The sequence below is a fragment of the Babylonia areolata genome, chromosome 26 (assembly GCF_041734735.1).
Source record: "Babylonia areolata isolate BAREFJ2019XMU chromosome 26, ASM4173473v1, whole genome shotgun sequence".
In the NCBI taxonomy this organism is placed as follows: Eukaryota; Metazoa; Mollusca; class Gastropoda; order Neogastropoda; family Buccinidae; genus Babylonia; species Babylonia areolata.
The window spans coordinates 5,521,853-5,538,363 of NC_134901.1; the positions used below are offsets into that span (position 1 = coordinate 5,521,853).

The window sequence follows — 16,511 nt, forward strand, 5'->3', positions numbered from 1 at the left end:
CTCATCATTGGGATGCAGCCATAAACTGAGCTTTCATCTGTACGTGCTTATAGAGCATGTAAAAGAACCCTTGGCAAGAAAAAGATTTTAAAAACCATTTTGATAGAAAAGCAAACAAAACTTGCAAGCAGAAAAAATAAAAAATATATGGCTGGCACTGCACTGTGGCAACACGCTCTCCTTGGGGAGAGCAGCCCGAATTTAACACACAGAAATCTATGTGATAAAAGAGTAATGCGGCACAATATGATACAGTATGATAACAATACAGTGCCCTGCACTATAGTGACATGCTGTCCCTGGGGGGAGCAGCCCGAATTTAAAACAGAGAAATCTGTTGTGACAGAAGAGTAATACAACACAGCCCAACACACAGTACAATCAATTCTGTGGTCAGCTCAGACCAGGACAACAGTCAGGTTTATGGTCTGTCTCTCCACCAAGGAAGGTGGCAGAATGGTTAAGACGCTCAGCTGCCAATACAGAGAGTCCGTGAGGGTGTGGGTTCGAATCCCGCTCTCGCCCTTTCTCCTAAGTTTGACTGGAAAATCAAACTGAGCGTCTAGTCTTTCGGATGAGACGATAAACCGAGGTCCCGTGTGCAGCACGCACTTGGCGCACTGAAAAAGAACCCATGGCAACGAGAGTGTTGTCCTCTGGCGAAATTACATAAAATGAAATCCACTTTCATAGGTACACAAATATGTAAGCATGCACTCAAGGCCTGACTAAGCGCGTTGGGTTATGCTGCTGGTCAGGCATCTGCTCAACAGATGTGGTGTAGCGTGTATGGATTTGTCCGAACGCAGTGACGCCTCCTTGAGAAAGTGAAACTGAAACTGATCTCCACCAATCTTTTTTTGTTTTGTTACTATTGATTGACCCATTTCTTAAGGGAAGAGGGGGGGATTTGGCTGGGTTGGGAGGGGAGTAGGTATGATTGAATTTTCATACTGTAAGTTGTCAATAATAGAAGGATATAGCCATGTATGATATCAGACTGGAAAGCAGTTTTGCATTTGGTGAGTCTTGTGGGTGTGATTGAATTATCATGTTTTAACTGTCAGTAATAGGAGAGTATACCCATGAACTTATATCATTCAGGAAAGCAGTTTTGCATTTGTTGACAATCATGTTACAGATGCTGATTGTTGGAGGGTATGACCGAGTGTACGAGATCGGGAAGCAGTTTCGCAATGAAGGCATCGACTTGACACACAACCCGGAGTTCACCACACTGGAGTTCTACATGGCCTACGCTGACTACAATGACCTGATGAGGATCACGGAGGACTTGTTGTCAGGTGATTCACTTGTTGCTTGTTTGTTGTGCAGAGCGTTCACAGCAAGGCTTCACCAACACCAAGCTGAGAATGTACCAGAGCTGTGAACTTTCCAGTCTGCTCTATGGATCAGAATGCAGGAGGATGACTGAGTGATCTAATGAAGATGTCAACTTTCCACAAAAAAAACCTCCAAAGAATCTTGTGAATCTTCTGGCCCAGTACCACCCAGTGCAATCAAGAGAGAATAGAGACTATCATCATGAGAAGGTGGTGGAAGTGGATTGGACACGTCATGCAAAGAGAGAAGGTAACATCACCTGGACAGCCCTTCACTGGACACCAGAAGGTAGACACAAGAGTATGCCAAAGAACACCTTGCACAGATAAGTCAAAGGAGATTTTAAGACCCTGAAGCATACCTGGGGTACCGTTCAGAGACTGGCCCAAAACAGACAGAAATGGCGGTTCTTCATTGCTGCCCTAAATGCCAGAGGGCATGATATGTAGGTTTTGTTTTGTCTTTTTTTGTTTTGTTTTTGCTGCCCCATCATCTGTGCTGTTTCAGTGGCATTCCTCCCACACCACTCATTCCTCCCACACCACTCATTCCTCCCACACCACTCATTCCTCCCACACCACTCACCACTCATTCCTCCCACACCACTCATTCCTCCCACACCACTCACCACTCATTCCTCCCACACCCTCATTCCTCCCACACCCCTCATTCCTCCCACACCACTCATTCCTCCCACTCATTCCTCCCACACCACTCATTCCTCCCACACCCCTCATTCACCCCTCATTCCTCCCACACCCCTCATTCCTCCCACACCCCTCATTCCTCCCACACCACTCACCACTCATTCCTCCCACACCACTCACCACTCATTCCTCCCACACCACTCATTCCATGTCCCCATTACACGACCACACCCAGGTTCGTCTCTCAGAGGGCATAACAGGTTGTTAGTAAGTTGTTCATTATGCAGTATCAGGCGATTGTTGTGGATGAACATTGCATGTTGGCGTCTGTCAGTCTTGGGAGACAGTGGAACTCTGCGCCTAGTTCAGTCAAGTTGTTGACTTGCAGCGCCTGCTGTGGCTGTACAGTCCAATTCTGGATCGGCAGGCTCTGTTGCAGTTGTCGCAGGTGAAAATCATGCCTGGCTCAGAGGGCACGGATTCTGCCCTCTGCCGTCCGCGCTCTCTTCCCAGTGCTGTTCTGTCTTCTCCTTGCTGCTCTGGACACATGCCTTCATGGTTCTTCCCCGGCTATTACGATCTTCAGCCACCATCTCCCAACCTGCTGGGTCGATGTCGCCTGCCCTCATGTCTCATTTGCAGACATCCCTGTAGCGTAGAGCAGGCCTTCCTGCGGGTCTGGAACCAGTGGCGAGCTCGCCATAAAGATGTCCTTGGGGATTCGCCCGTCATCCATTCCACTGACATGGCTGAGCCACCGCAGACGGCACCGGGACAGGAGTGCAAACATGCTGGAGATGCCACATGATGCCCAAAATTCTCCTAAGGTTGTGCAGGTGAAAGGAGTTGAGTCTGCGTTCTTGGCGAGAGTAGAGTCCATGTCTTGCTGCCATAAGAGCAGAGTGCTGAGCACACAGGCTTGATACACCTGCATCTGGATGTTGATGGTCAGCTTTTACTGACATGAGAAGGGATGAAAGGCGGGTCTCTGGCACCTCAAAACCAGATGCTTTGGGCAGATGGACCTCGCCAGCCTGGGAAGGCAGTCCATCTAGGGGAAAGAAAACCCTGAATCCAGTCCAAACCTCCGCTGCCTTGCAGCATACCCGGTCATGGGAAAGGCTTCGGGAGTAAACCCTGAGGAAAAATCTGGACTTGGAGCCCCTAAGACAGTTGGACATCACACTGACTTTCTTCCGGCAGCTCCTGCTAGTGCCGAATGTGTCCCTCTGCGTTCCTTTGGACTACATCGGTGAGGCCGAGAGGGGAATTCTGACAACTGGGCAACCCAGGATCTCCATAACTTTGCCCAGGCTCTTCGTCCTGGAGGTCACTTCTGTGCCACTGTCCCCAGCGACAGGATGGACATTACAGCTGTTTATCCTCTGAGCATGCTGCAAGGTTTTAAGTTGTACTGTGTTCTTGCCTTCTGCTTTTATTTTGTTGCTTTGTGAAACAGTAGGGGAGCGAGATGATCAGCTATACTGTATGCATGTGATTGTGTGTGTATGGATGGTTTATGTGAGAGAGACTGTGTTTGAGCGCTGTTCATATAACTTTCTCCTGTTAATGAATGTAAGGATGTATATGTCACACAGAGAGTATGTCCACTTTTTCTTCTTTTGATCTGCTTGTTTATGTTATTTTTGCAGTATATAGTGGCAGATACTTCTATTGCAAAACGATTGTCGTCTGCCATTGTCAAACTTGATGAACATTTATAGTGTTGCAACTACACAAACTGCATCACGGCCAGTCACATGGTGCATACTGAAAACAAAAGGCTTTTCTTCATGTTAACTTCAGCATTTTAGATATCAGTTGCCCAGTCTGAACAAAAAAATGATAGATATATTGATGGAAATCAGCTGCCTAGATCGAAGAAAAATGAAACATTGTGTAACTCGGTGATAATCTTCACAGAACTTGTTGTGTTTCAGGCATGGTCAAGACATTGACAGGAGGTTACAAAGTGACCTACCACCCAGATGGACCAGACGGAGAGGGTGCGGAGATCGACTTTACACCTCCGTTCAAGCGCATCAGTATGATCTCCGCTCTGGAGAAGGCTTTGGGCATACAGTTCCCTTCTGCGGAGACGTTTGAGCAAGAAGGTGAGTGTGTGCTGGTTTTTGCCTGCTGTCTGTTAGCCCCTGGGCTGCTGCTGATGTGTGTGCTTGTCAGTGAAGAGCTGTCACCTCACTGAGGTAGGACATAGCTTACACATCAGGATGTCAGTGAAGGGCTGTCACCTCACTGAGGTAGGACATAGCTTACAGGTCAGGATGTCAGTGAAGAGCTGTCACCTCACTGAGGTAGGACATAGCTTACAGGTCAGGATGTCAGTGAAGGGCTGTCACCTCACTGAGGTAGGACATAGCTTACAGGTCAGGATGTCAGTGAAGGGCTGTCACCTCACTGAGGTAAGACATAGCTTACAGGTCAGGATGTCAGTGAAGGGCTGTCACCTCACTGAGGTAAGACATAGCTTACAGGTCAGGATGTCAGTGAAGAGCTGTCACCTCACTGAGGAAGGACATAGCTTACAGGTCAGGATGTCAGTGAAGAGCTGTCACCTCACTGAGGAAGGACATAGCTTACAGGTCAGGATGTCAGTGAAGAGCTGTCACCTCACTGAGGTAAGACATAGCTTACAGGTCAGGATGTCAGTGAAGGCTGTCACCTCACTGAGGTAGGACATAGCTTACAGGTCAGGATGTCAGTGAAGGGCTGTCACCTCACTGAGGTAAGACATAGCTTACAGGTCAGGATGTCAGTGAAGGGCTGTCACCTCACTGAGGTAGGACATAGCTTACAGGTCAGGATGTCAGTGAAGGGCTGTCACCTCACTGAGGTAGGACATAGCTTACAGGTCAGGATGTCAGTGAAGAGCTGTCACCTCACTGAGGTAGGACATAGCTTACAGGTCAGGATGTCAGTGAAGGGCTGTCACCTCACTGAGGTAGGACATAGCTTACAGGTCAGGATGTCAGTGAAGGGCTGTCACCTCACTGAGGTAAGACATAGCTTACAGGTCAGGATGTCAGTGAAGGGCTGTCACCTCACTGAGGTAGGACATAGCTTACAGGTCAGGATGTCAGTGAAGAGCTGTCACCTCACTGAGGTAGGACATAGCTTACAGGTCAGGATGTCAGTGAAGGGCTGTCACCTCACTGAGGAAGGACATAGCTTACAGGTCAGGATGTCAGTGAAGAGCTGTCACCTCACTGAGGTAAGACATAGCTTACACATCAGGATGTCAGTGAAGGCTGTCACCTCAAAGAGGTAAGGCATAGCTTACAGGTCAGGATGTCAGTGAAGGGCTGTCACCTCACGGAGATAAGACATAGCTTACAGGACAGGATGTCAGTGAAGGGCTGTCACCTCACGGAGATACGACATAGCTTACACATCAGGATGTCAGTGAAGGGCTGTCACCTCAAAGAGGTAAGGCATAGCTTACAGGTCAGGATGTCAGTGAAAGGCTGTCACCTCAAAGAGGTAAGACATAACTTACACATCAGGATGTCAGTAAAGGCTGTCACCTCAAAGAGGTAAGGCATAGCTTACAGGTCAGGATGTCAGTGAAGAGTTGTCACTTCAGGGAGATAAGACATAGCTTACAGGTCACTCATTTTCGACCCAAATGTCCGTGGTTCAAATCTGCATTGAGGACTTTTTTTCTTCTTTTTTTTTTTCGTGGAACTGTATATAATTATAATAACGAATAGAGAACACATTTCAACAAACTGATTTTTGATTTCTGTAAGTTTTTTTGTTTTTTTTTCTTTAAGTGTGTATCACAAGTGAGTCTTGGAAGGCCTTGCATTTCTTGTTTTACCTTGATAGTCACTCCACTGTTCTTGTTCATTACAGCCCTAGGTGGACTGTTTTCACTCTGTGTTTATTGTTTTTATCCAGAATATTAAGTAAGACGATTGGTCAATCAGCAATAATTTGATTTGCATTAAGAGGGAGAGACCACTGCCAGAGTATTCTGGACTGGCTTACTGTTGCTTATCAGTTTTTTAAAAACAAAAAATATTGTCTTTTTTTTTCCACATTAGAAACACGAGTCTTCTTCGATCGCCTGTGTGCTGAGCACAACATTGAGTGTCCTGCACCTCGCACCGTGGCCCGGCTCTTGGACAAGGTAAGGAACATCGTCACACACACACATTCACTCACTCACATGTATGATAGTCATATCATCCTATGACCATCAGAGCAGCAGAAGAGGCAACTGCTGTCCTGACTATCTGAGCTAGAATTTGAAATTAGTGGAGAGTGTTTTGCCCAAGTTACATCCCCACTCTCTCAGCCAAGAAGACCTTAGGACAGTCGGTATTGGGGATGGTCCCCAAAGGCTAGCTAGCTGCCAAGGCTGCAGCACTAAGAGCCAGTGCAGTCTTGTCTCCTAGTTTGAGAATCATGATTACGATGTAATAATTAATTGCAATGTTTTTAAAAGCGAATATGTGAAATGCTTTTATTTGAGAACATATGTTCATTACTCTTGTTTGATCAAGTTATCTGCGTGTGGGGTGTGTGTGTGGGGGGGGGGGGTGCGGTGCGGGTGTGTGCTGATTATCTGGTTGTGGTTTTCCGCAATTCATCTTTATTCTTATCTTACCTGTCTATTATAATCAATGTGCAGTATAGTAGGCTATGTTCATAATTATATTCAAATAATGTTTCTTAATTCTTTCTGTTTTTACATTAAGAATACTAGTTATTACCTGCAGTGTGTGGATGTATGTATGAAACGATGTATGTGATATTTTTTACATTTGCATCTTCGTAATATTTGTTGGGGCTGTTGTTGGCTTTTACAGTTATGGTCCCCATGTTGTTTACTTGTCTATGTTGTGATAATGCACCTGACCAAATTTCTCCAGTTGGAGATAATAAAGTTATTCTTATCTTATCTTATCTTATCTTATCTTGTCCTTTACAAAAGATAAAGCTGTAAATGAATTCCCATTGCAGTGGAGAAACCAGTGATCACACAGCTCTCACTTTGCTGTTGGCCCAGCTGTAAGCTTGTGTCAGTTTCTGATATAAGCGGAGTGTTGCACCTTACTCGTTCACATAAACATGCACATTTGCGCTATTTATTTCCATTATTTCTCTCTTGTCATGGTTTACAGCAAACCATGTCAGGTACTGTGACAGACTTTGTAAGGGCATTAGCCTTCTGATCCAGTTTTCACCAGTGATCAGTGTTTGAGGCCCTGTTTTGGCATGGTGTTGTGTCTTCGGGAAAGGCACATACTCCGATTTTCCACACTCCGCCCACGTGTGAATGGATACCTGACTCAGTTGGGGAAGGTTGGTGGAAGGAGAGAATTTCTTTGCCAAGCCCTAGACACAGTGGATGTGAATTCAGTATCAGAATAACTTTATTATTTCAGCAATAAAAAATAAATTCACTGCCCTGATGGCTTGAAAGGGTGTGGGACCTTTAACCTTAAAACAGCGCCTCAACCTTGAGGGTCATATCTCAGGGCTGAAAACATGTTAAAGGGGACACAAAGTTAAATAAGATCATGCTCTAAAATCCTGGCAAATGGGTAGATGATTACAGAACATGCATTTAACAGAAAATATCTGCACATGAAAACAGTTAATTGATTTAACCTGGAGAGCGCAATGAGCCACGATCGTGGCTTTCCCTGTGAAGTGTGATGGGCCACGATCGTGGCTCTGTTTACATAAGGACCGGAATTGTTCGGCTATACTCGGCAGCCTTCGTAAAACTGCCTCGTTCTGGTGTTACTGCCTCCCTGCTTGTGTTTGCACAAACTTTGACCGAGTTTACAAGTCCAGATCTTCGTATTTTTTTGTAAACAAAGAGTGACACTGAAGTTGACAAAGCTCAGGAAATGAGTGACCTTGTCACCAGTGATGATTCGTTTGCTGACAGGGATTCTGGTGAAAACGGCTTTGTTATTTTGACACTTGGGCATGCTGGCTTGCTTGTTGTTCATTCGGTTTTGTGTCTCCAGCTACAAAAATTGGGGGGTGGGTGATGGGGATGGGGAGGGGTGGTAAAGTGGGTTAGGCATGGATCTGTTGCGAACTCCTGACCAAATCAAGCTAGAAAACTGGGAATTATTTTGATTTAAAGCATTCTTGCTGCTTTTGAAAGCAACATGAGCTAAAAAAACATTTATTTCTGTTTTTGCCTGTGATTGCAAATTATTATCAAGTAGAAAGGAGTCCTCTGCCTGATGTATGTTCATTTAAATAATATTTTTATAATCCAGACACATCAAACTAACTGTTCAGAGTCTGTTTATGTGAATTGAACCAAACTCCAAATAAGGAAAAATCGGAACATATGCAGGACGTCGGTGGACGTCTTCCAGGCGCTATGGCAACACTACATCAGCTGACAGCTTATAGGCACTCTACTGGTTAAGCTATGGAGTGCAAGGACGGAATAAGTTGATGTGGCTCGGAGTCCAAGTGTTCCTACCAAATTCAAAATGTTCCTACCAAATTTCCTGATTGTTCCTACAGACTGTTGACAGGGTTGGCATCTCTGCAGCCTGTTGTTTTGCTGGGATGTGGCAAAGACCACCTGTCATGTTCAGTGTTGATAGCAATAGTTAACTCTGTCCATACGAACGGCGAAAGAGACGACGTTTACAGAGTTTCTCCCCAATTACCACCATCAAAATATTACAAGCGGAAGGCTCTTACACTGAAGAGGTGAATGTTGAAAAAGAATACAATTCTGACGACGGAAGCTAAAGGTTGGATCATTGAGACACCCACTGGACATCCGAGGGGTCTGTGTAGAGGAGAAGAGAGGACTGGCCGTACTGAGTGAATTAATGCACCAGGATTGGTGGTTGAATGGTTACAGCACTGGATCCTTGCCCGAGTTTGCTGTGTGGTCAGTCCCCAATTTCGGCGCACCTTGTGGGTTAAGGGTGGAGACTTTCCCAGTCTCCCATGTAACATATGTGCTTTCATGCTAGTTCCTCAACCCCCTTTTTTTGTGTATATACACAGGCAGAAGATATGTACATTAATGATGTAGTGTTTCATGTCAGTGTATGGTAAATTTTGAAAATGAGAACATACCTAGCGTGCACACCCTTGAAAACCGGGCATGGCTGCCTACATCAGTTAATGTAGATGTGTGCTTGAAATGTTGTACCTGTGTTTTTATTGTTGGTGATGTTGTTGTAACGTTTATAAAAATTGAATTAAAAAGAAAACCCCTTTTCAGATGGTAGGCGAGTATCTGGAGGAGAAGATCATCAACCCCACCTTCATCATAGACCACCCCCAGATCATGAGCCCCTTGGCCAAGTGGTAAGGTCCTGGCACTGCCCTGCAACGCCTCTGCTACACTTGTGCTAAATGTTCGATTCTGTTTCACCCTGCAACAGAAAACAATGTTTTTCTGGATTTGTGTGCAGGCACACATGTTTGTGTGTGTGTGTGTGTGTGTGTGTGTGCAGGCGCACATGTTTGTGTGTGTGTGTGTGTGTGATCCTAGCACCCATGGACGGGGACACGACGCTAACCACGTCTGTGCTGGTGGCATTCACCACTCTGTATTGTATTGTGTTTTATTCAGGGCTTGACAATAACTTTTTTCCCCACTTGCCCCAGATGGGCAAGTCGCTAGAAAATTCACTTGCCTGGATGGATTTTGCACATGCCCTACATTCAGAAATTTACATGCATCATAATGCTCACACATGTGCATGCAACACACAAACACACACACAGAAGCAGTTAACTGCCCCCCCCCACCCCCCCTTTTTTTTTTAAACTGATCTTTATTTTATTGGATTTTACAAAAGATAAACATTGTTTTGAACAGAAAAAACAGTTTTCTTTCTCACTTGACAAAATACTGCCTTTGGCTTGTTTCTGACTGTTGGAAAGCCATGGAAATACTGTCATTTAAACTGAAAACCGTTTTCTCTCTCCTCTCTGTATACAGTCTTCCTTCCTCAGTTTGCGACATTTCAGATCTGTCGCTTCATCCACAGAGGTCGATTCTCTCATAGAAACTTTTTTCTTCTTTTTTTGCTTGAGGTGGAACGACATGAGTCCTTTGCGCCATGATTTTGAGTTGTGTGATGTAATGGGCGGAAGACAAACTGCATAAAGCTGCATATTATCTCTTTAACTGGTGACCACCTGTCAAAGTCAGACTTTGAAACATCGTCTGCAAGACGAAGAGGGTATCTGATGAGTATTGGTAACGCGACTGATATTTTCAAGAACACGTGCCCAGTCAGGCAACTTTGGTAAGGACATTACTTGCCCAACACAACAATCTACTTGCCCTGGGAAGTCGGGCAACAGTTGATGTGGAGCCCTGCTGTATTGTATTGCATAGTATTTCTTGCCAGGGATAACCCTTTTGTTGCCACAGGCTCTTCCACATGAGCTTAGTGCTTGTTGGACATGAGAGTTGAGACCCATGCTTGTTTTCTCATCCGAAAGACTATCACCCAAACCACCACTCAGTTTCTAGTGGGTGGGGGGAAATAAACATTTTGGTCCGTATGTTGGACTCCCAACTCACGGACGCTGATTTCCTAGTCGGCCACTGTTCCGCATGTGAAAGTCAGAAACTATAATGATTTTGTGAAATGTTTTTCATTATGGGGAAGGACAAGAAGATACTGTATTTGTTCCTGTGTGCATTCCATTTACCTATGTGTAAACTGTTGGGTACCATTGCTTTGAATTTGTGTGGTTTTGTCATCTCAGGGACGAACGTTACTGCTCTTGTTTATTGTCAGATTCATGAATGGTGGTGGGGCCTGTTAAGAGCTGTTTTCACTTTTTCACTAAGTTTGTATTAACTCACTCGGGATGGATTAGTTTTCTCCCTTGCTTTTCCCTACAGACAACCCATTTGTTAGGCTAAGGAAGAAAATTGCAAAAAATACAAAACATGAAGTGACTGAATGAAACTCGCTGTACTTGACCAACTGACCCGACGGGAGCAATAGCCGAGTGGTTAAAGCGTTGGACTGTCAATCTCAGGGTCCCGGGTTCAAATCACGGTGACAGCGCCTGGTGGGTAAAGGGTGGAGATTTTTACGATCTCCCAGGTCAACATATGTGCAGACCTGCTAGTGCCTGAACCCCCTTCGTGTGTATATGCAAGCAGAAGATCAAATACGCACGTTAAAGATCCTGTAATCCATGTCAGCGTTCAGTGGGTTATGGAAACAAGAACATACCCAGCATGCACACCCCCGAAAACGGAGTATGGCTGCCTACATGGCGGGGTAAAAACGGTCATACACGTAAAAGCCCACTCGTGTGCATACGAGTGAACGTGGGGCAGCCCACGAACGCAGAAGAAGAAGAAGAAGAAGAAGAAGACCAACTGACCCCTCTCCTCTCATGTGTACACCCACCTCCCTCCCTCTTCACTGCCCTCCGAAGCTGAGTCACTGTCAGTACTTTATTGCTGGTAGCTTTCTTCACTGCAGATATTTTTTTCAAAGTCTTCATCATCGTTGTTGTCAGAACTTTCCGTTTGAAGCATTTCAATCACTTCAGCAGCAGTAAAAAGCCACTGTTGTGATCTAGTTTGCTCCAAAATGTTTCCACTTGTATTGCCTGCGATGCCATTTTCGATACATATGCAGATTAGCTTGTCATGTGAAGTGCCGAAGTAAATCGCTGTCCTGCAAGTGCGTTGTTACAGAATCGTGTAACTGTGATTGTTATGCTACCTCATGAGGAAAATGTGGAAAAATTTGTAATTGTCAAAACCGCTATCACGTTCCGTTGTCACGAACCGCGCCTTTGGTCAGGAACACAGTAGTGTTCCATCGTCCAGAGAGAGTAAGATGGAAAATAAGAAGAGAAAAGGAAATTCTGTTGTGGATAATAAGTTGCTTTTTTTTCTAGTATTTCCTTTTTTTATGAATGAACAAAAGAAAACACCCACAGAAACTTCTTTTGGCTTAACGAAGGTTTTTTTGTTTTTTTAAAACTTTTTTCAGATGTTGTTCAGTAATTGAATATTGTTAGTGTTTACAGAATTTTTCCATCCATGTTCTACAGTCTTTCTTATGATATTTTACTCGGTGTTAACCTTTATGATTTGTGTATCTCTTACTGGATGTTTTTTGTGGGTTTTTTATTTGTTGTTTCTAGGCATCGCAGTATACCCGGTCTAACAGAGAGGTTTGAGTGCTTTGTCATGAAGAAGGAAATCTGCAACGCATACACTGAGCTGAACGATCCCATTGTGCAGCGAGATCGCTTCAAGCAGCAGGCTCAGGTATGTGTGTGTGTGTATGGGGTCTTTCTTTACTGAGGGTGGTCTCAGAGGCATAAAGGCATGAATGCGACTGAATAGACTGTAAGTGTGATATTATTTGATTGTGCTAGAACTCGTAAAGAAACGGTGTATTGGGTTGTTTTTGTTTGTGGGAAATTTTGAATGAAAATAAACATGATATATACTATTTAAAAAAAAAAAAAAAATTGTGCATGATTGTCGTTAGAGATTTGAATATGTATTTATGAACATTTAAAAAATACACACATAGATTAGTCATAAAGCAAAGAAACCAGTGTGGAATGATCTGTCAGTGTTCTCAGGAATATATCCTGAAGATCCCCTGTTCTGAAATTCACAAAGCACTGCTGAGGAGTGAGTAGAATGGTTCTCTTTGCAAACACTGATTGTATGAGTACAGGTGTGCATGAGTGTTTGTGTATATGTGTGTCTGTGTGTGTGTGTGTGTGCATGAGTGTGTGTGTGCATGTGTGTATGTGTGTGCGTGGTTCCCTGTTAGTTGTTTACAAAGCGACATCACTACTGAATGTACTGAGGCTCTGCCTTACTTCTACTGGCATCATTTTATTGTCATTGAGGTCATTCCTGTGTTACGCAGTCCTCTGATAAGGAGGGTGGCAGAATGGTCAAGAGGTTTATCTGACAATACAGTGTCTGTGAGGGTCTGGGTTCAAATCCAGGCCTTACCTTTTCTCACAAGTTGAACTGTAAAATTAAACTAAGTGTCAAACCATTCAGACAAGTGATGGCCTAGAAGTAACGCGTCCGCCTAGTAAGCGAGAGAATCTGAGTGCGCTGGTTCAAACGACGGCTTAGCCGCCAATATTTTCTCCCCCTCCACTAGACCTTGAGTGGTGGTCTGGGCGCTAGTCATTCGGATGAGATGATAAACCGAGGTCCTGTGTGCAGCATGCACTTAGCGCACGTAAAAGAACCCACAGCAACAAAAGGGTTGTTTCTGGCAAAATTCTGTAGAAAAATCCACTTTGATGGGAAAAACAAATCAAACTGCACGCAGGAAAAAATATTTAAAAAATTGTGGCGCTGTAGTGTAGCGACGCGCTCTCCCTGGGGAGAGCAGCCCGAATTTCACACAGAGAAATCTGTTGTGATAAAAAGAAATACAAATACAAAACCGAGGTCCAGTATGCAGCATTCACTCAGTGCACTACAAAAGAACCTGTGTCAACATGTGTTGTCCTCTGTTAAAATTATGTATAAGAAATCCGCTCTGATAGGTACACAAACTCTTATGCATGCATTCAAGGCCTGACAGGGGCACTGGGTTATGCTGCTGGTCAGGCATGTGCCCAGCAGATGTGGTGTAGCGTGCTTGGATTTCTCCGAATGCAGTGACGCCTCTTTGATACAAACTGAAACAGAAAGTGTCACTGGGGTAATCCCTGCATCATGCAGTTGTCTGATGCTGAACAGCTGCTCACTATTTCCCCATGGCTGCAGGACAAGGCGGCAGGAGATGACGAAGCCATGTACGTGGACGAGAACTTCTGCACAGCTCTGGAGTACGGCCTTCCCCCGACGGGCGGCTTCGGGTTGGGCATCGACCGTCTGACCATGTTCCTCACAGATAACAACAACATCAAGGTCTGTCTTTTTATTTTTACATATTATCTGTTTTATTTTATTCTGTTGTGTGTGTGTGTGTGGTGATGGTTTTCTGCCGCATCATAGTGGTGTTACGCTCACGCCAAAGCTCCTGTAGACAGCCACACCATACCTCATTCTGTAGCCATTGTTGTGACGGCATTCCACAAGAAGCTGTTGATATACCACCGTGTGGTCACACACTGAAGGAGATCCTGCACTGCTGCTGCATCAGTGGATACATGCACACACTGTGCAACACACTCACACACACACAGAGTTAAAATTTGGTGCATATGCATGGATGCACATACCATGCTACACACACAGGGTTTATTCTCTAATGTCTTTTCACTATGTGTGGTATTAGACAACTGGAAGAAAGAGAAAAGAGACGAAATGTGCGCTAGTGTGTGAGTAAGTATGTGTGAATGTGTGTGATTGTGAATGTGTACCAGTGTACGTGCAAGACTACACATGCATTGACACATACACGACACACACACCCATATGTATGCACTCACACTCACACAATATCCCAAAAGGACAGTCAAAGATATTGTTGTTTCAAAGCACCCACACAAAAGCATGTCTGTGGCATGAGAGTAACGCCCCATTTTTTTTGGTTCATGGTGTTGGACAGGAGGTGCTGCTGTTCCCAGCCATGAAGCCGGAGGAGCAGCGCCCTGTAGAGACCAGCATCCCTGGCCAGGGGGCCTCCAACTCCTAGACCCCTGCTGCCAGGGGCCAGTTTACCTGCACCAGCTGAAGAAAGTGTCCATTCAGCATAGACATCTTTTTTGTGTGTCAGTTTCTGGTGTTTTTGTTTTTGTTTTTTTCTTTAGACGTCTTTTTTGTGTCAGTTTCTGGTGTGTGTTTGTTTTTTTTTCTTTTCTTTCCTTTTCACCCTCATCACAGCACAAGATAAAATGTCATGTATTTGTATTTAAGAAATAACATAAAAACAGTAGCACTAGTATGCTTCTTACACAAGTTACTTTTTGTCATGCGTCTGTATAACCTGTTGGGACTTCTTTCCGAGCTGTCAAGTGACTGGAGAAAGTCTGAGGTCTGTTTGTTGGCTTTTTCCTTGTTTTAGAAAAAAAAAAAAAAAATGTTCTGGCATTGGCGTGTGTTGCTTGAGATATTGTGTACACAATTTCTTGTGTACCACTTGAACAGTTGTGACTTTCATGGCAAGGGTTTGTTATTTATGAAAGGACTGCATGCATGTGTGAGATCTGATCATTAAAAGAAATGAAATATTTCAGTCACAATGAAGATTTTTGACATGCTCTGTATGGTATGCTTTTTGTTTTTTTGGTTGTTGGTTATGTTTTGGGATTAATATGTGTGAACCATGAATATGATGTACAATAGAATGCTTGAAAGGTGAAGGTTACAGATTTAGAACTAGTACTCAATTCCAGGAGATTTCAAACTGGAATTAATAGTTTTAGAAATACGTAGTTTACTGGTGACAATGGTTTATTCATGTGGTCCCATGTAATCAATAGTATTCATTCAAGTTCACTTTGTGGAAAGTGCTTAGTCGAGGCAGCAAGCGATCCTTCAATTTGTAAACGTTTTGTGTTGATTGTGAACTGATGTACCAGACTGTCCAGGTGCGTTGGATAGTTAGCGAAAAAATATAAATAAAAGTTGCCTTGAGATGTTTTGGAAAGACCAGACTTTGTCACAACCTTGACAGCAACCAGCAAATGTGTTTTTTTTTCTGAAGGTATTGACCTACAGAGATATAAATGGTGTGTGTGAGATTTTTTTTAATAAGTAATAATAGTGGTGTTCCAAATACAGAATTGTGAGACAGGTTAAGGACCCTTTACCATGTTGTCTGACAGTGTTTAGAAGGCTGTGGAAAATAAGGTTGATGTGACACCATGTTCTGAAGTAATATTTGTGTAATGTTTGTAGAAGCATACATTGTGACAGGGTGATCCTACTTTGTTGACACAAAACAATAAATAGATAATCCCTAAAGGGTTCATCATGTTTTGTTTGTATTCATTTTGTTTGTGGTTGTTTTCTGTCTGCATTTGTGGGGATGTTACTCCCACATTCACTCACATGAAGTGGGCTTTTCATTTGTTTTTAATTTTACCCAGCAATTAAGGCAGTCATTCTCAGGGGCTTGCATGCTGGCTGGGTATGTTTCCATTACCAACCAAACTACGACATTGAAAACAAGATCTCTAATGTGTGTACTTGATGTTCTGCTGGTGTATAATGCATGAAAAGGGGTTACAGCACTTGCAGGTCTGTACATATTTTTTTATTTAAAAAATAGTGTGTATATGTTTCACTGATATATACACACAAATAGGTAAGAACACTTGCAGGTTTGCACTTATGTTAACCTGGGAGATTGAAAATTAAAAAAAGATATCCACCCATAATGCTCCAGGCACTGATGTTAAAACTGAACCCAGGACTCTTGGAGTGAAAGTCTAAAGCTCTGATTGTAATTCTTCATTGTAATCAGTTAAATTTAATTGTCTTGACATTGCATTCCTGAATCATTTATCTTTGCGAGCCTGTTTTCAGTATTTGTGCTAAGCTGTCTTCAGTATTTGCACTGATTTCCTTGTGTT

General features: G+C 43.8%; 1 protein-coding gene across 4 annotated transcripts in view; it reads left to right on the plus strand.

The window, feature by feature from the left end:
- The window catches only part of LOC143300672 (lysine--tRNA ligase-like), a 38,903-nt gene extending 22,998 nt beyond the window's left edge, over window positions 1-15,905 (plus strand). For all 4 annotated transcript variants that reach the window (XM_076614514.1, XM_076614513.1, XM_076614511.1 and 1 more), the window contains 7 exons: window positions 1,142-1,304; window positions 3,932-4,105; window positions 6,059-6,144; window positions 9,235-9,320; window positions 12,147-12,273; window positions 13,756-13,899; window positions 14,543-15,905. In XM_076614514.1, coding sequence (XP_076470629.1) covers window positions 1,142-1,304; window positions 3,932-4,105; window positions 6,059-6,144; window positions 9,235-9,320; window positions 12,147-12,273; window positions 13,756-13,899; window positions 14,543-14,629 — 867 coding nt within the window. In that variant the 3' untranslated portion in view covers window positions 14,630-15,905. The remainder of the gene's footprint in view (window positions 1-1,141; window positions 1,305-3,931; window positions 4,106-6,058; window positions 6,145-9,234; window positions 9,321-12,146; window positions 12,274-13,755; window positions 13,900-14,542) is intronic.
- The last annotated feature ends 606 nt before the right edge of the window (window positions 15,906-16,511 follow it).